Source organism: Oncorhynchus clarkii, chromosome 2 (genome assembly GCF_045791955.1).
Source record: "Oncorhynchus clarkii lewisi isolate Uvic-CL-2024 chromosome 2, UVic_Ocla_1.0, whole genome shotgun sequence".
Taxonomy (NCBI): Eukaryota; Metazoa; Chordata; class Actinopteri; order Salmoniformes; family Salmonidae; genus Oncorhynchus; species Oncorhynchus clarkii.
This window is the reverse complement of record NC_092148.1, coordinates 4,742,738-4,762,796: the sequence shown is the minus strand read 5'-3', so window position 1 is coordinate 4,762,796 and position 20,059 is coordinate 4,742,738. Positions and strand designations below refer to the sequence as shown.

Genomic DNA, 20,059 nt, shown 5'->3' with positions numbered 1-20,059 from the left:
CCTCAGTCCCTTCGTCAGTCCCTTCCTCAGTTCCTTCCTCAGTCTTTTCCTCAGTCCCTTCCTCAGTCTCTTCCTCATTTCTTTCCTCATTTCCTTCCTCAGTCCCTTCCTCAGTTCCTTCCTCAGTCTCTTCCTCAGTCTCTTCCTCAGTCCCTTCCTCAGTCCCTTCCTCGGTCCCTTCCTCAGTTCCTTTTTCAGTCCCTTCCTCAGTCTCTTCCTCAGTCCCTTCCTCATTCCCTTCCTCAGTCCCTTCCTCAGTCCCTTCCTCAGTCTCTTCCTCAGTCTCCTCCTCAGTCCCTTCCTCAGTCTCTTCCTCAGTCCCTTCCTCAGCCCATTCCTCAGTCCCTTCCTCAGTCACTTCCTCAGTTCCTTCCTCAGTCTCTTCCTCAGTCCCTTCCTCAGTCTCTTCCTCATTTCTTTCATAATTTCCTTCCTCAGTCCCTTCCTCAGTTCCTTCCTCAGTCTCTTCCTCAGTCTCTTCCTCAGTCTCTTCCTCTGTCCCTTCCTCAGTCCCTTCCTCAGTCCCTTCCTCGGTCCCTTCCTCAGTTCCTTTTTCAGTCCCTTCCTCAGTCTCTTCATCAGTCCCTTCCTCATTCCCTTCCTCAGTCCCTTCCTCAGTCTCTTCCTCAGTCTCCTCCTCAGTCCCTTCCTCAGTCTCTTCCTCAGTCCCTTCCTCAGCCCATTCCTCAGTCCCTTCCTCAGTCTCTTCCTCAGTCCCTTCCTCAGTCTCTTCCTCAGTCCCTTCCTCAGTCCCTTCCTCAGCCCATTCCTCAGCCCATTCCTCAGTCTCTTCCTCAGTCTCTTCCTCAGTCCCTTCCTCAGTCTCTTCCTCAGTCCCTTCCTCAGCCCCTTCCTCAGCCCATTCCTCAGTCCCTTCTTCAGTCCCTTCCTCAGTCTCTTCCTCAGTCTCTTCCTCATTTCCTTCCTCAGTCCCTTCTTCAGTTTCTTCCTCAGTCTCTTCCTCAGTCTCTTCCTCAACTGTTCCTCTGAGAGAAAGGAAAGGATTGCAGCTCTGATCCTAAAATAGACTCTATTATTTCATCAGCCTTTCTTCAGGAAGCGGTGGACTTGTCCAGAACAGCTCTCTCTCTCTCTCTCTCTCTCTCTCTCGCTCATTCTTTCTCTCTCTCTCTCAATGCATGTTGGGAGTGTTTGTAGTTGAGAGGCTGTGTGGAGGTCTCTGTCCTTACTTATTTTCCTTATTCTTTTCTTTCAATTTTATTTTCTATGTTTGAGATTCAAACAGTTTAGTTTAGCGGCACCCGCTGTTTTTGTTCAAAGTTAGGGAGGAAGAGGAAGGAGTTTTAGTTTCCTGGGGTTTGAACGGTGCGGTGTGCACGATGGCCTTGCAGCATAGCACGGAGGAGATGCTGTCTCCTCCGCTGTGTGTTCCTGAGAATGGAGTTAAGGTGGAGGAGGCTCTGCTCGCGGTCGGTGAAAAGGTGGGAGCTGAATTTATACATTCTGCTTTCAGAATGAACAAAGCAGTTGTTGTGTTCATGAAGAGAGTACGTTTAGTGGGCAGGCTGATTGTTAGTGGAATATTTGTAAGGGATGTGTTGGTGCCGAGGGGGGAGGGGAGGGCAGGGCAGGGCAGTTGAGGAGGGGAGGTGACTGTCTACAAACAGTGACCTGTGTGGCTCAGTTGGTGGATCATGGTGTTCGCTACACCAGTATAGAAGGTTCAATACCTGCTGGGCCACACATACAACACATGACTGACTGTTAGTGGCTTTGGATAAAAACTCCCGTTAAATGGTGGATATTATGACATTATGAAAGGGCTTTATGGGAGGGCTTTATGGGAGGGCTTTATGGGAGGGCTTTATGGGAGGGCTTTATGGGAGGGCTTTATTGGAGGGCTTTATGTGATGGCTTTATGGGATGGCTTTATGGGATGGCTCTCTGGGATGGCTTTATGGGATGGCTTTATGGGAGGGCTTTATGAAAGGGCTTTATGGGAGGGCTTTATGGGAGGGCTTTATGGGAGGGCTTTATGGGAGGGCTTTATGGGATGGCTTTATGGGATGGCTTTATGGGAGGGCTTTCTGGGATGGCCATTATGGGATGGCTTTATGGGATGGCATTATGGGATGGCTTTATGTGATGGCTTTATGGGATGGCTTTGTGTGATGGCTTTCTGGGATGGCCATTATGGGATGGCTTTATGGGATGGCATTATGGGATGGCTTTATGGGATGGCTTTATGGGATGGCTTTGTGGGATGGCTTTCTGGGATGGCCATTATGGGATGGCTTTCTGGGATGGCTTTATGGGATGGCTTTCTGGGATGGCTTTCTGGGATGGCGTTCTGGGATGGCTTTCTGGGATGGCCCAGTAGGCTAATGTCTCTGAGTTTTCCAGATGATGAGATTACTGTGAGAGGAGTCAAATAGGTGAAACTGTGAGATGTTGTTGGAGAGGAGAACATGTGTCAACATACAGTATCATTACAGAGAGCTGACTTCCCCATCTCTTCCCCTCATCTACCCTTTTCACTTCCCCTTATCTCCCTCCTCCCCTCTTCCCCTCTCTCTCCTCTCATCCTCTCCTCTCCTGTCACCCCACCATACTCAATCCTCCCCTGTTACCCCTCCAGACATACTCTATCCTCCCCTGTTACCCCTCCATTCTATATCCTCCCCTGTTACCCCTCCATACTATATCCTCCCCTGTTACCCCTCCATACTATATCCTCCCCTGTTACCCCTCCACACTATATCCTCCCCTGTTACCCCTCCATACTATATCCTCCCCTGTTACCCCTCTATACTATATCCTCCCCTGTTACCCCTACATACTATATCCTCCCCTGTTACCCCTCCATACTATATCCTCCCCTGTTACCCCTCTATACTATATTCTTCCCTGTTACCCCTTCATACTATATCCTCCCTATTACCCCTCCATACTATATCCTCCCCTGTTACCCCTCCATACTATCTCCTCCCTATTACCCCTCCATACTATATCCTCCCCTGTTACCCCTCCATACTATCTCCTCCCTATTACCCTCCATACTATATCCTCCCCTGTTACCCCTCCATACTATATCCTCCCTATTACCCCTCCATATTGTATCCTCCCCTGTTACCCCTCCATACTATATCCTCCCCTGTTAGCCCTCCATACTATATCCTCCCCTGTTAGCCCTCCATACTATATCCTCCCTGTTACCCCTCCATACTATATCCTCCCCTGTTACCCCTTCACACTATATCCTCCCCTGTTACCCCTCCATACTATATCCACCCCTGTTACCCCTCCATACTATATCCTCCCCTGTTACCCCTCCATACTATATCCTCCCCTGTCACCCCTCCATACTATATCCTCCCTATTACCCCTCCATACGATATCCTCCCCTGTTACCCCTCCATACTATATCCTCCCCTGTTACCCCTCCATACTATATCCTCCCCTGTTACCCCTCCATACTATATCCTCCCCTATTACCCCTCCATACTATATCCTCCCCTATTACCCCTCCATACTATATCCTCCCCTGTTACCCCTCCATACTATATCCTCCCCTGTTAACCCTCCATACTATATCCTCCCCTGTTACCCCTCCATACTATATCCTCCCCTATTACCCCTCCATACTATATCCTCCCCTGTACCCCTCCATACTATATCCTCCCCAGTTAACCCTCCATACTATATCCTCCCCTGTTACCCCTCCATACTATATCCTCCCCTGTTACCCCTCCATACTATATCCTCCCCTGTTACCCCTCCATACCATATCCTCCCCAGTTACCCCTCCATACTATATCCTCCCCTATTACCCCTCCATACCATATCCTCCCCTGTTACCCCTCCATACTATATCCTCCCCTGTTACCCCTCCATACTATATCCTCCCCTTTTACCCCTCCATACTATATCCTCCCCTGTTACCCCTCCATACTATATCCTCCCCTGTTACCCCTCCATACTATATCCTCCCCTGTTACCCCTCCACACTATATCCTCCCCTGTTACCCCTCCATACTATATCCTCCCCTGTTACCCCTCTATACTATATCCTCCCCTGTTACCCCTACATACTATATCCTCCCCTGTTACCCCTCCATACTATATCCTCCCCTGTTACCCCTCTATACTATATTCTTCCCTATTACCCCTTCATACTATATCCTCCCTATTACCCCTCCATACTATATCCTCCCTTGTTACCCCTCCATACTATATCCTCCCTATTACCCCTCCAAATTGTATCCTCCCCTGTTACCCCTCCATACTATATCCTCCCTGTTACCCCTCCATACTATATCCTCCATGTTACCCCTCCTTACTATATCCTCCCCTGTTACTCCTCCATACTATATCCTCCCCTGTCACCCCTCCATACTATATCCTCCCTATTACCCCTCCATACTATATCCTCCCCTGTTACCCCTCCATACTATATCCTCCCCTGTTACCCCTCCATACTAAATCCTCCCCTGTTACCCCTCCATACTATATCCTCCCCTATTACCCCTCCATACTATATCCTCCCCTATTACCCCTCCATACTATATCCTCCCCTGTTACCCCTCCATACTATATCCTCCCCTGTTACCCCTCCATACTATATCCTCCCCTGTTACCCCTCCATACTATATCCTCCCCTGTTACCCCTCCATACTATATCCTCCCCTGTTACCCCTCCATACTATATCCTCCCCTATTACCTCTCCATACTATATCATCCCCTGTTACCCCTCCATACTATATCCTCTCCTGTTACCCCTCCATACTATATCCTCCCTATTACCCCTCCATACTATATCCTCCCCAGTTACCCCTCCATACTATATCCTCCCCTGTTACCCCTCCATACTATATCCTCCCCTGTTACCCCTCCAAACTATATCCTCCCCTATTACCCCTCCATACTATATCCTCTCCTGTTACCCCTCCATACTATATCCTCTCCTGTTACCCCTCCATACTATATCCTCCCCTATTACCCCTCCATACTATATCCTCCCCTGTACCCCTCCATACTATATCCTCCCCAGTTACCCCTCCATACTATATCCTCCCCTGTTACCCCTCCATACTATATCCTCCCCTGTTACCCCTCCATACTATATCCTCCCCTGTTACCCCTCCATACCATATCCTCCCCAGTTACCCCTCCATACTATATCCTCCCCTATTACCCCTCCATACCATATCCTCCCCTGTTACCCCTCCATACTATATCCTCCCCTGTTACCCCTCCATACTATATCCTCCCCTATTACCCCTCCATACTATATCCTCCCCTGTTACCCCTCCATACTATATCCTCCCCTGTTACCCCTCCATACTATATCCTCCCCTATTACCCCTCATACTATATCCTCCCTATTACCCCTCCATACTATATCCTCCCCTGTTACCCCTTCACACTATATCCTCCCCTGTTACCCCTCCATACTATATCCACCCCTGTTACCCCTCCATACTATATCCTCCCTATTACCCCTCCATACTATATCCTCCCTTGTTACCCCTCCATACTATATCCTCCCTATTACCCCTCCAAATTGTATCCTCCCCTGTTACCCCTCCATACTATATCCTCCCTGTTACCCCTCCATACTATATCCTCCATGTTACCCCTCCTTACTATATCCTCCCCTGTTACCCCTCCATACTATATCCTCCCCTGTCACCCCTCCATACTATATCCTCCCTATTACCCCTCCATACTATATCCTCCCCTGTTACCCCTCCATACCTTATCCTCCCCAGTTACCCCTCCATACTATATCCTCCCCTGTTACCCCTCCATACTATATCCTCCCCTGTTACCCCTCCATACTATTTCCTCCCCTGTTACCCCTCCATACTATATCCTCCCCTTTTACCCCTCCATACTATATCCTCCCCTATTACCCCTCCATACTATATCCTCCCCTGTTACCCCTCCATACTATATCCTCCCCAGTTACCTCTCCATACTATATCCTCCCCTGTTACCCCTCCATACTATATCCTCCCCTGTTACCCCTCCATACTATATCCTCCCCTATTACCCCTCCATACTATATCCTCCCCTGTTACCCCTCCATACTATATCCTCCCCTGTTACCCCTCCATACTATATCCTCCCCTGTTACCCCTCCACACTATATCCTCCCCTGTTACCCCTCCATACCATATCCTTCCCTATTACCCCTCATACTATATCCTCCCTATTACCCCTCCATACTATATCCTCCCCTGTTACCCCTTCACACTATATCCTCCCCTGTTACCCCTCCATACTATATCCACCCCTGTTACCCCTCCATACTATATCCTCCTTATTACCCCTCCATACTATATCCTCCCCTGTTACCCCTCCATACTATATCCTCCCTATTACCCCTCCATACTATATCCTCCCCTGTTACACCTCCATACTATATCCTCCCCTGTTACCCCTCCATACTATATCCTCCCCTGTTACCCCTCCATACTGTATCCTCCCCTATTACCCATCCATACTATATCCTCCCCTATTACCCCTCCATACTATATCCTCCCCTGTTACCCCTCCATACTATATCCTCCCCTGTCACCCCTCCATACTATATCCTCCCCTGTTACCCCTCCATACTATATCCACCCCTGTTACCCCTCCATACTATATCCTCCCTATTACCCCTCCATACTATATCCTCCCCTGTTACCCCTCCATACTATATCCTCCCTATTACCCCTCCATATTGTATCCTCCCCTGTTACCCCTCCATACTATATCCTCCCCTGTTAGCCCTCCATACTATATCCTCCCTGTTACCCCTCCATACTATATCCTCCATGTTACCCCTCCTTACTATATCCTCCCCTATTACCCCTCCATACTATATCATCCCCTGTTACCCCTCCATACTATATCCTCTCCTGTTACCCCTCCATACTATATCCTCCCCTATTACCCCTCCATACTATATCCTCCCCTGTTACCCCTCCATACTATATCCTCCCCAGTTACGCCTCCATACTATATCCTCCCCTGTTACCCCTCCATACTATATCCTCCCCTGTTACCCCTCCACACTATATCCTCCCCTGTTACCCCTCCATTCCTTATCCTCCCCAGTTACCCCTCCATACTATATCCTCCCCAGTTACCCCTCCATACTATATCCTCCCCTGTTACCCCTCCATACTATATCCTCCCCTGTTACCCCTCCATACTATATCCTCCCCTATTACCCCTCCATACTATATCCTCCCCTGTTACCCCTCCATACTATATCCTCTCCTGTTACCCCTCCATACTATATCCTCCCCTATTACCCCTCCATACTATATCCTCCCCTGTTACCCCTCCATACTATATCCTCCCCAGTTACCCCTCCATACTATATCCCCCCCTGTTACCCCTCCCTACTATATCCTCCCCTGTTACCCCTCCATACCATATCCTCCCCTTTTACCCCTCCATACCTTATCCTCCCCAGTTACCCCTCCATACTATATCCTCCCCTGTTACCCCTCCATACTATATCCTCCCCTGTTACCCCTCCATACTATATTACCTCCCCTGTTACCCCTCCATACTATATCCTCCCTCCCCTGTTACCCCTCCATACTATATCCTCCCCTATTACCCCTCCACACTATATCCTCCCCTGTTACCCCTCCATACTATATCCTCCCCTGTTAGCCCTCCATACTATATCCTCCCTGTTACCCCTCCATACTATATCCTCCATGTTACCCCTCCATACTATATCCTCCCCTGTTACCCCTCCATACTATACCCTCCCCTGTCACCCCTCCATACTATATCCTCCCTATTACCCCTCCATACTATATCCTCCCCTGTTACACCTCCATACTATATCCTCCCCTGTTACCCCTCCATACTATATCCTCCCCTGTTACCCCTCCATACTGTATCCTCCCCTATTACCCCTCCATACTATATCCTCCCCTCTTACCCCTCCATACTATATCCTCCCCTGTTACCCCTCCATACTATATCCTCCCCTGTCACCCCTCCATACTATATCCTCCCCTGTTACCCCTCCATACTATATCCTCCCCTATTACCCCTCCATACTATATCCTCCCCTGTTACCCCTCCATACTATATCCTCTCCTGTTACCACTCCATACTATATCCTCCCCTATTACCCCTCCATCCTATATTTCCTCCCCTGTTACCCCTCCATACTATTTCCTCCCCTGTTACCCCTCCATACTATATCCTCCCCTGTTATTGAGAACATAGTTGTTAGAGGGGATGGTATGTTGCTCCGTCTCTGCTCTTACTGTTCCGGGTCGTATTGCTGAGAACTTAATCCATTCTGTTATAGTACTACCATCGAAGCCTCAGGCACACTGGCGTGTGTGTGTGTGTGTGTGTGTGTGTGTGTGTGTGTGTGTGTGTGTGTGTGTGTGTGTGTGTGTGTGGTCTGTCTGGGACAGTGATTGTATGGTTGGGTAAGTACAGGCAATATATTAATATCAGGGCTCAGCCTCTCTGAGTGGTGACAACTAGTCATTATCACACACACACACACACACACACACACACACACACCCTCTATAACCACTCTGTCTCTGAGAGGGAGTCAGTGTAGTGCCCCCCTCTATAACCACTCTGTCTCTGAGAGTCAGTGTAGTGCTCCCCTCTATAACCACTCTGTCTCGGAGAGTCAGTGTAGTGCTCCCCTCTATAACCACTCTGTCTCTGAGAGTCAGTGTAGTGCTCCCCTCTATAACCACTCTGTCTCGGAGAGTCAGTGTAGTGCTCCCCTCTATAACCACTCTGTCTCTGAGAGTCAGTGTAGTGCTCCCCTCTATAACCACTCTGTCTCGGAGAGTCAGTGTAGTGCTCCCCTCTATAACCACTCTGTCTCTGAGAGTCAGTGTAGTGCTCCCCTCTATAACCACTCTATCTCTGAGAGGGAGTCAGTGTAGTGCCCCCCTCTATAACCACTCTGTCTCTGAGAGTCAGTGTAGTGCTCCCCTCTATAACCACTCTGTCTCGGAGAGTCAGTGTAGTGCTCCCCTCTATAACCACTCTGTCTCTGAGAGTCAGTGTAGTGCTCCCCTCTATAACCACTCTGTCTCGGAGAGTCAGTGTAGTGCTCCCCTCTATAACCACTCTGTCTCTGAGAGTCAGTGTAGTGCTCCCCTCTATAACCACCCTGTCTCGGAGAGTCAGTGTAGTGCTCCCCTCTATAACCACTCTGTCTCTGAGAGGGAGTCAGTGTAGTGCTCCCCTCTATAACCTCTCTGTCTCTGAGAGTCAGTGTAGTGCTCCCCTCTATAACCACTCTGTCTCTGAGAGGGAGTCAGTGTAGTGCTCCCCTCTATAACCACTCTGTCTCTGAGAGGGAGTCAGTGTAGTGCTCCCCTCTATAACCACTCTGTCTCTGAGAGGGAGTCAGTGTAGTGCTCCCCTCTATAACCACTCTGTCTCGGAGAGGGAGTCAGTGTAGTGCTCCCCTCTATAACCACTCTGTCTCTGAGAGGGAGTCAGTGTAGTGCTCCCCTCTATAACCACTCTGTCTCTGAGAGTCAGTGTAGTGCTCCCCTCTATAACCACTCTGTCTCGGAGAGTCAGTGTAGTGCTCCCCTCTATAACCACTCTGTCTCTGAGAGGGAGTCAGTGTAGTGCTCCCCTCTATAACCACTCTGTCTCTGAGAGTCAGTGTAGTGCTCCCCTCTATAACCACTCTGTCTCTGAGAGGGAGTCAGTGTAGTGCTCCCCTCTATAACCACTCTGTCTCTGAGAGGGAGTCAGTGTAGTGCTCCCCTCTATAACCACTGTCTCTGAGAGGGAGTCAGTGTAGTGCTCCCCTCTATAACCACTCTGTCTCTGAGAGGGAGTCAGTGTAGTGCTCCCCTCTATAACCACTCTGTCTCTGAGAGGGAGTCAGTGTAGTGCTCCCCTCTATAACCACTCTGTCTCTGAGAGGGAGTCAGTGTAGTGCTCCCCTCTATAACCACTCTGTCTCTGAGAGGGAGTCAGTGTAGTGTCCCCCTCTATAACCACTCTGTCTCTGAGAGGGAGTCAGTGTAGTGCTCCCCTCTATAACCACTCTGTCTCTGAGAGGGAGTCAGTGTAGTGTCCCCCTCTATAACCACTCTGTCTCGGAGAGTCAGTGTAGTGCTCCCCTCTATAACCACTCTGTCTCTGAGAGGGAGTCAGTGTAGTGTCATGGGTAATTCCTGGAGAAATCAGGAGTATCTAAATGATAGACGATGTGTTTTAACAATGGAACATCAGAATATCTTCATTGTAATTCCCCTCATTCATACAACGGATGGGTCTAATGCTGAATGCTGATTGGTTAAAACCGCATTCCAGCCGGTGTCTGTTCCATAAGTTACCACCCGCTAAATCCATGACGTTATAATGCCTATTTACTCTGTTCCATCTGACTGCTGCAATCCACTGTCTCATCGGCCCAGCCAGGCAATTTATAAACATTGATCTCCACTATAAAAATCATCTAGACATTATCTCACATTTCTTTTTCGACTAACATTTTGTTTTCAACCGTGGAGATTTGTATAAACCTCGCTGTCTGTCTCCCAGACATTTTACCACAATGTTTAAATATTCAGATTCTATCTCCATAGTAACGAACGTGGATATATATACAACGAAATGTCAATTGAAAAAAAAAAGGTCAAACGAAACTAAGTGCAGCTGGTTCTTTCCAGGTTCAGTCTGAAGTGATTGTGTGAGCTGTGTTGTTGTCTAGCTCCTCTGAACAACAGTGTCCAGGTTCAGTCTGAAGTGATTGTGTTAGCTGTGTTGTTGTCTAGCTCCTCTTAAACAACACTGTCCTGATGAGAGAGCACATTTTCTACGCCAGGTGAAATCACACCTCGTTAGCTCATTGTTATGGATGTTTCCAAATAAGAGTTACTAGGAAACAGCTGAAACTAACGCAAATGTGTCTATTCTGCTGTTATTCTGACAGCGCTGTTTGACGTGACTGTAAGTTAGCCGTAGTTGGCTAGCTAGCAAGGGACAAGAACGTTGCTAACCAGTATGACAATGGAACATTAAGAACGAACGACTGGGTCACGTCTCTAGTAACCAGAACCAATAGAACGAACGATCAGCCGGCTTGGGTAGCAACCCTAGATTTGTGTCGGGACTATATTGAATGAAATAGTATGACGAAATTCATTAAAATAACCTTTTTTTTAAATGAAAATATGTCGATAATTATTTGAACATGTTGGTAAAGCCGGTGTTTGTAGGACTGCAGTGACCTTTTGGTTACTGGCCCAACGCTCTAACCACTAGGCTGCCTGCTGCCCCTCCACTCTAACCGTTAGGCTGCCTGCTGCCCCTCCACTCTAACCACTAGGCTGCCTGCTGCCCCTCCACTCTAACCACTAGGCTGCCTGCTGCCCCTCCACTCTAACCACTAGGCTGCCTGCTGCCCCTCCACTCTAACCACTAGGCTGCCTGCTGCCCCTCCACTCTAACCACTAGGCTGCCTGCTGCCCCTACGCTCTAACCACTAGGCTGCCTGCTGCCCCTACGCTCTAACCACTAGGCTGCCTGCTGCCCCTCCACTCTAACCACTAGGCTTCCTGCCGTCCCTACGCTCTAACCACTAGGCTGCCTGCTGCCCCTACGCTCTAAACACTAGTCTGCCTGCTGCCCCTCCACTCTAACCACTAGGCTTCCTGCCGTCCCTACGCTCTAACCACTAGGCTGCCTGCTGCCCCTCCACTCTAACCACTAGGCTGCCTGCTGCCCCTCCACTCTAACCACTAGGCTGCCTGCTGCCCCTCAACTCTAACCACTAGGCTGCCTGCTGCCCCTCCACTCTAACCACTAGGCTGCCCGCTGCCCCTCCACTCTAACCACTAGGCTGCCTGCTGCCCCTCCACTCTAACCACTAGGCTACCTGCTGGTTACTGGCCCAACGCTCTAACCACTAGGCTGCCTGCTGCCCCTCCACTCTAACCACTAGGCTGCCTGCTGCCCCTCCACTCTAACCACTAGGCTGCCTGCTGCCCCTCCACTCTAACCACTAGGCTACCTGCTGGTTACTGGCCCAACGCTCTAACCACTAGGCTGCCTGCTGCCCCTCCACTCTAACCGCTAGGCTGCCTGCTGCCCCTCCACTCTAACCACTAGGCTGCCTGCTGCCACTGTTATATACTGCTGTGTATTATTCTGTAGTTGTAATCACCATCTCTGTCTCTCTGTCTCTCTCTGTCTGTCTCTCTCTCTCTCTCTCTCTCTCTCTCTCTCTCTCTCTCTCTCTCTCTCTCTCTCTGTCTCGCTGTCTCTCTCTCTCTCTCTGTCTCTCTCTCTTTGTCTCTCTGTCTCTCTGTCTCGCTGTCTCTCTCTCTCTCTCTGTGTCTCTCTGTCTCTCTCTCTCTCTGTCTCTCTCTCTCTGTCTCTCTGTCTCGCTGTCTCTCTCTCTCTCTCTCTGTGTCTCTCTGTCTCTCTCTCTCTGTCTCTCTCTCTCTGTCTCTCTCTCTGTCTCTCTCTCTCTGTCTCTCTCTCTCTCTGTCTCTCTCTCTCTCTGTCTCTCTCTCTCTGTGTCTCTCTCTCTCTCTCTGTCTCTTTCTCTGTCTCTCTCTCTCTGTATCTCTCTCTCTGTCTCTCTCTTTCTGTCTCTCTCCGTCTCTCTGTCTCTCTCTCTCTCTCTTAGCAGTCCTATGCCCCTCCCCCTTCCACCATGGTCCCTCCCAGTCCCAGCCCTAACAACGGTCACCACAGAGGAGGAGGAGGAGGCTGTAGTATGGAGCAGCTCAGTCAAACTAACCTGTACATCAGAGGACTGCCCTCTGGGACCAGTGACCAGGACCTCATCAAACTATGTCAACCGTAAGTGGAGATTTCTCTCTATTAGTGAACTGGATATATCATTACTTTACTACCACCACTGACTGGACTAAACATGTGATTCCAGGTGAGAGCTATGATCGCTTATTGATGTCACTTGTTAATTCCACATCAATCAGTGTAGATGAAGGTGTTCCCAAACTGGGGTAGGCAGGGGTATGCCCAATGCAGTCGGAGTTATGACAAATACAAATGCATTTAAAAATATATATATATATATATATATATATATATATATATATATATATACAAATTTAAATTCATTTATATTTTCCAATGGGGGCTATACATTTGGGTTTTTCTCCTCGCCTGAGTAGCCTTGTTTCACTGCCAAAAATACAATTCAACCATCTGGTGTTCAGCGAAAAAACAACCAAATATTAAATACAGGTGGCCTAGTCAAATAATGAACATCCAATCACATTAACCGTTACTCTCTACTAGGACATCATACTGCTACTACCGCTAGGACATCATACTGCTACGACCAGCAGGACTACACCTGCAGCAGGACTACACCTGCACCTGCCATTTGGCACCTGCCATTTGTTGTTACCACTGCTAGCATGGACACTGACAGGTGTGAATCTGATGCAGCCGAAAAGCTAACGCCCCCTTACCCGGGAAAGCACCAAGATACTGCCCCTTATCCGGGAAAGCCCCAAGCTACTGCCCCTTACCCGGGAAAACCCCAAGCTACTGCCCCTTATCCGGGAAAGCCCCAAGCTACTGCCCCTTATCCGGGAAAGCCCCAAGCTACTGCCCCTTATCCGGGAAAGCCCCAAGCTACTGCCCCTTATCTGGGAAAGCCCCAAGCTACTGCCCCTTACCCGGGAAAGCACCAAGCTACTGCCCCTTATCCGGGAAAGACCCAAGCTACTGCCCCTTTTCCGGGAAAGCCCCAAGCTACTGCCCCCCTTACCAGGGAAAGCACCAAGCTACTGCCCCTTACCCGGGAAAGCCCCAAGCTACTGCCCCTTACCCAGGAAAGCACAAAGCTACTGCCCCCTTACCCAGGAAAGCACCAAGCTACTGTCCACCTTACCCGGGAAAGCACCAAGCTACTGTCCCCCTTACCCGGGAAAGCACCAAGCTACTGTCCCCCTTACCCGGGAATGCACCAAGCTACTGCCCCCTTACCCGGGAAAGCACCAAGCTACTGCCCCCTGACCCGGGAAAGCACCAAGCTACTGCCCCCTGACCCGGGAAAGCACCAAACTACTGCCCCCTTACCCGGGAAAGCACCAAGCTACTGCCTCCTTACCCGGGAAAGCACCAAGCTACTGTCCCCCTTACCCGGGAAAGCACCAAGCTACTGCCCCCTTACCCGGGAAAGCACCAAGCTACTGCCCCCTTACCCGGGAAAGCACCAAGCTACTGCCTCCTGACCCGGGAAAGCACCAAACTACTGCCCCCTTACCCGGGAAAGCACCAAACTACTGCCCCCTGACCCGGGAAAGCCCCGAACCACAGAGAGGGACGTTGGACCATCGAAGAGGCGCAAATATGATGAGAACTACATTGATTTGGGGTTCACTTATATTGGGAGTAGTGCCTTTCCTCAGCCACAGTGTGTTATATGTGCAAAAGTACTATCTCACAACTCAATGAAACCTTCACTCTTGCGCAGACATTTAGAAACAAAACATGACCATTTGAAAAAAAGAAGCTACAGGAGTTTTTTGAGTGAGATTTTTAAACGACTTTCGAGTAGTAAGACATGTATAAAAACAAGAGTTACCATTAATAAGAAGGGGCTAGAAGTGTTTTATATGGTGAGCTACCGAGTGGCTGGGACAGGCAAGACCCATACTATTGTGGAGGACTTCATTATTCCTGCTGCAGTGGATATGTCTGGGACAATGCTGGGTGGAAAAGTCCCAGAAAACTATACAGACAATGTCTTCATCAAACAACACTGTTTCACGACACATCACTGCTCCTTCACCTCAAACTGTAAATACATAATCAAATCTAATGTATTTATATAGCCCTTCGTACATCAGCTGATATCTCAAAGTGCTGTACAGAAACCCAGCCTAAAACCCCAAACAGCAAGCAATTAGATTATAACAGTACAAGATGTTCAAATGTTCATCAATGACCAGCAGGGTCAGATAATAATAATCACAGTAGTTGTCGAGGGTGCAACAGGTCAGCACCTCAGGAGTAAATGTCACAGCTATGATACTACGTAGCCTGAATCAGTGTGTGGGTGTTTCCTCCTCCATCTCTCTGTGAACTAGCAGCTATGATACTACGTCGCCTGACTCAGTGTGTGGGTGTTTCCTCCTCCATCTCTCTGTGAACTAGCAGCTATGATACTACGTAGCCTGACTCAGGGTGTAGGTGTTTTCTGTGTGGTTATTAGGCTCTGTGAAGCCATGTTGTCGTTTATACTGTGTGGGTAGTAATATCTGTGAAGCCATGTGGGTAGTAGTATCTATGAAGCTATGTTATGGTTTATACTGAGTGGGTAGTAGGCTCTGTGAAGCCCTGTTATGATTTATACTGAGTGGGTAGTAGGCTCTGTGAAGCCATGTTATGGTTTATACTGAGTGGGTAGTATGCTCTGTGAAGCCATGTTTTGGTTTATACTGAGTGGGTAGTAGGATCTGTGAAGCCATGTTATAATTCATACTGAGTGGGTAGTATGCTCTGTGAAGCCATGTTATAATTCATACTGAGTGGGTAGTAGTATCTGTGAAGCCATGTTATAATTCATACTGAGTGGGAAGTATGCTCTGTGAAGCCATGTTATAGTTCATACTGAGTGGGTAGTAGGCTCTGTGAAGCCATGTTGTGGTTTATACTGAGTGGGTAGTAGTATCTGTGAAGCCATGTTATAATTCATACTGAGTGGGTAGTAGGCTCTGTGAAGCCATGTTGTGGTTTATACTGAGTGGGTAGTAGTATCTGTGAAGCCATGTTATAATTCATACTGAGATGGTAGTAGTATCTGTGAAGCCATGTTATAATTCATACTGAGTGGGTAGTAGTATCTGTGAAGCCATGTTATAATTCATACTGAGTGGGAAGTATGCTCTGTGAAGCCATGTTATAGTTCATACTGAGTGGGTAGTATGCTCTGTGAAGTCATGTTGTGGTTTATACTGAGTGGGTAGTAGTATCTGTGAAGCCATGTTATAATTCATACTGAGTGGGTAGTAGGCTCTGTGAAGCCATGTTATGGTTTATACTGAGTGGGTAGTATGCTCTGTGAAGCCATGTTATAGTTCATACTGAGTGGTTAGTAGGCTCTGTGAAGCCATGTTATGGGTTATACTGAGTGGGTAGTAGGCTCTGTGAAGCCATGTTATAATTCATACTGAGTGGGTAGTAGTATCTGTGAAGCCATGTTATGGTCTATACTGAGTGGGTCGTAGGCTGTGTGTAATGGTTCATGCTGCGTACTGTAGTATCATAGCTGTGTTGGGGACCTCTCTCTGTCACCCCTCCTTTTCCTGTGTAGAGAAGAGAGGAGACACCCCTCCCAGTCAGCCAGCCAGCCCTATCCCATCCGCTCGTCTCCCTCCGCCAGTTCCTCTCCAGACCCTTCCTCACTGACGTATCGCCATGCAGGCGAGCCGCGAGCTTTGGGGGTCCACGCGCCTGTCAGCGACGTCAATTTGTTTTTAAATGTAAGAAACCCTCCAAAAAGTCATTCCCTAAACATATTTAATTTCCATATGTACTAGGAAGTGAAGGGTTTGCTTCAGGAAGGGAAATGAACAAGACCAAACATATGGATTGAAGGTATAAGATGATATGGGGTCAAGGCTACAAACGGTCGCCGGTGAAATGACCTGGCGTTGACTCAGGTGTTCAAACGAACATATCAGACCGAGAGTCTAATGCTTCTCAGGTCGTTCTTTATGAGTTTTAGTTTAGAAAAATGACCTCTCAGCAGAAGCGACAGTTACAGGATGGTAAAAACAGCGGGATTACCATGGCAACATCAGGGAAACTGGGCGGAAGGCAGGAGGGCTTCAAATAGAGCAGATCTGCAATATCTTTCATTGAGCTTCTCGTTCTCCTTAATTGCTGAAGAGTTGAACCGTACAGGAAGCTCTGGGACAGGTCGTCTGGATACTGGACAGACACGGTACAGGAAGAGATGAACAGTAGAGGAAGCTCTGGAACAGGTCGTCTGGATACTGGACAGACACGGTACAGGAAGAGATGAACCGTACAGGAAGCTCTGGGACAGGTCGTCTGGATACTGGACAGACACGGTACAGGAAGAGATGAACCGTACAGGAAGCTCTGGGACAGGTCGTCTGGATACTGGACAGACAATACATTACCAGATGCAATCAGATTATCATCTTTAACAGAAAACATTTTGTTGAGGGCTTTGAACAACAAACAAAATAAAAAAGTTGTTTTGTGATTTTGTTGATAGTGGTGAACCAGCGTATGAGTTCTGTGGTTACAATATCAACAGTCCCTTATCTCTCTGGTATACGTTGGTCCCTTATCTCTCTGGTATACGTTGGTCCCTTATCTCTCTGGTATACGTTGGTCCCTTATCTCTCTGGTATACGTTGGTCCCTTATTTCTCTGGTAAACATTGGTCCCTTATCTCTCTGGTAAACGTTGGTCCCTTATCTCTCTGGTAAACGTTGGTCCCTTATCTCTCTGGTATACGTTGGTCCCTTATCTCTCTGGTAAACGTTGGTCCCTTATCTCTCTGGTAAACGTTGGTCCCTTATCTCTCTGGTAAACATCGGTCCCTTATCTCTCTGGTAAACGTTGGTCCCTTATCTCTCTGGTAAACGTTGGTCCCTTATCTCTCTGGTAAACATTGGTCCCTTATCTCTCTGGTATACGTTGGTCCCTTATCTCTCTGGTAAAAGTTGGTCCCTTATCTCTCTGGTATACGTTGGTCCCTTATCTCTCTGGTAAATGTTGGTCCCTTATCTCTCTGGTATACGTTGGTCCCTTATCTCTTGGTAAACGTTGGTCCCTTATCTCTCTGGTAAACGTTGGTCCCTTATCTCTCTGGTAAACGTTGGTCCCTTATCTCTCTGGTATACGTTGGTCCCTTATCTCTCTGGTAAAAGTTGGTCCCTTATCTCTCTGGTATACGTTGGTCCCTTATCTCTCTGGTAAACGTTGGTCCCTTATCTCTCTGGTATACGTTGGTCCCTTATCTCTTGGTAAACGTTGGTCCCTTATCTCTCTGGTAAACGTTGGTCCCTTATCTCTCTGGTATACGTTGGTCCCTTATCTCTCTGGTAAACGTTAGTCCCTTATCTCTCTGGTAAACATCGGTCCCTTATCTCTCTGGTAAATTTTGGTCCCTTATCTCTCTGGTAAACGTTGGTCCCTTATCTCTCTGGTAAACGTTGGTCCCTTATCTCTCTGGTAAACGTTGGTCCCTTATCTCTCTGGTAAACATTGGTCCCTTATCTCTCTGGTATACGTTGGTCCCTTATCTCTCTGGTAAAAGTTGGTCCCTTATCTCTCTGGTATACGTTGGTCCCTTATCTCTCTGGTAAATGTTGGTCCCTTATCTCTCTGGTATACGTTGGTCCCTTATCTCTTGGTAAACGTTGGTCCCTTATCTCTCTGGTAAACGTTGGTCCCTTATCTCTCTGGTAAACGTTGGTCCCTTATCTCTCTGGTATACGTTGGTCCCTTATCTCTCTGGTAAAAGTTGGTCCCTTATCTCTCTGGTATACGTTGGTCCCTTATCTCTCTGGTAAACGTTGGTCCCTTATCTCTCTGGTAACGTTGGTCCCTTATCTCTTGGTAAACGTTGGTCCCTTATCTCTCTGGTAAACGTTGGTCCCTTATCTCTCTGGTATACGTTGGTCCCTTATCTCTCTGGTAAACGTTAGTCCCTTATCTCTCTGGTAAACATCGGTCCCTTATCTCTCTGGTAAATTTTGGTCCCTTATCTCTCTGGTAAACGTTGGTCCCTTATCTCTCTGGTAAACGTTGGTCCCTTATCTCTCTGGTATACGTTGGTCCCTTATCTCTCTGGTATACATTGGTCCCTTATCTCTCTGGTATACGTTGGTATGCATCATTCAAGACCACTTTTAAATGTTGTCCAGCGCAATGGGCATCTAATGTATAATGTCTGGAAAGACGGTCTGGGTTGGCGAAAGTCAGGATAGAAAACACAACCTGGACTTCCTGGAAAACCTTGGTGAAAACAGTCAGGCCTACAGTCTGGACCTAAAAGCCTTGGTGAAAACAGTCAGGCCCACAACCTGGACTTCTAGGCCTTGGTGAAAACAGTCAGGCCCACAGTCTGGACCTCAAAAGCCTTGGTGAAAACAGTCAGGCCCTCAACCTGGACTTCTAGGTCTTTGTGAAAACAGTCAGGCCCTCAACCTGGACCTCAAAGCCTTGGTGAAAACAGTCAGGCCCACAGTCTGGACCTCAAAGCCTTGGTGAAAACAGTCAGGCCCACAACCTGGACTTCTAGGCCTTGGTGAAAAAAGTCAGGCCCACAACCTGGACCTCAAAGCCTTGGTGAAAACAGTCAGGCCCCCGGTCTGGACCTCAAAGCCTTGGTGAAAACAGTCAGGTCCCCAGTCTGGACCTCCAGGCCTTGGTGAAAACAGTCAGGTCCCCAGTCTGGACCTCCAGGCCTTGGTGAAAACAGTCAGGTCCCCAGTCTGGTCCTCCAGGCCTTGGTGAAAACAGTCAGGCCCACAACCTGGACCTCAAAGCCTTGGTGAAAACATTTGCACACAAAAAAGCACTTAAGGACACCAGGGGAGTCTCTCAAGTCTGATTGAATTGAATTCAGCTTGAATACTGCAGCCCATTGTGTAGGCTTTTAGCCAGACAACAACCCTGCTGAGTTCAACAAGAACTAGTGTCTGGATTTATCTTCAAGCTGACTACTTGCTTCCTCATTGTTCGGCTATTTGATTCATGTTTATCAAAACAAGGGTATATAGCTATAGATAGCACATTGCATAATGAAACAATCCCTACTAAGCTTCTGTTTATAAGGTGGACTTAGTGTATTATTTAGCATTAATAGACTGGTTTTTACACAAAACACCAATCTATCCGAGCTGGGAGAGAGGGTGAGGATGGCTCATGTCATGCAGGCTCGGGTAGCTGTATATTAATATAGCTGATAGCTGATTAGTGTTGCCGTTGCATTTATTTTACATGTCTGTTTGAATGTCCAACTTTAATTACTGAACAGAGTAATACATTATAGCCTCCAGCCAGCAGTCTAAATGGCGGCACTGTGACGCTGTGTATAGCTTC

The 20,059-nt window shown here is 48.2% G+C and overlaps 1 protein-coding gene across 4 annotated transcripts in view; it reads left to right on the top strand.

Annotated features, from left to right (window-relative positions):
• LOC139419483 (RNA-binding motif, single-stranded-interacting protein 3-like) overlaps nucleotides 1-20,059 on the top strand; it is a 178,324-nt gene that overhangs the window by 50,286 nt on the left and 107,979 nt on the right. For 2 of the 4 annotated variants that reach the window (XM_071169454.1, XM_071169438.1), the window contains exon 2: nucleotides 12,621-12,796. In XM_071169454.1, coding sequence (XP_071025555.1) covers nucleotides 12,621-12,796 — 176 coding nt within the window. The remainder of the gene's footprint in view (nucleotides 1-12,620; nucleotides 12,797-20,059) is intronic. The other 2 variants (XM_071169445.1, XM_071169462.1) reach the window with 1 other exon arrangement.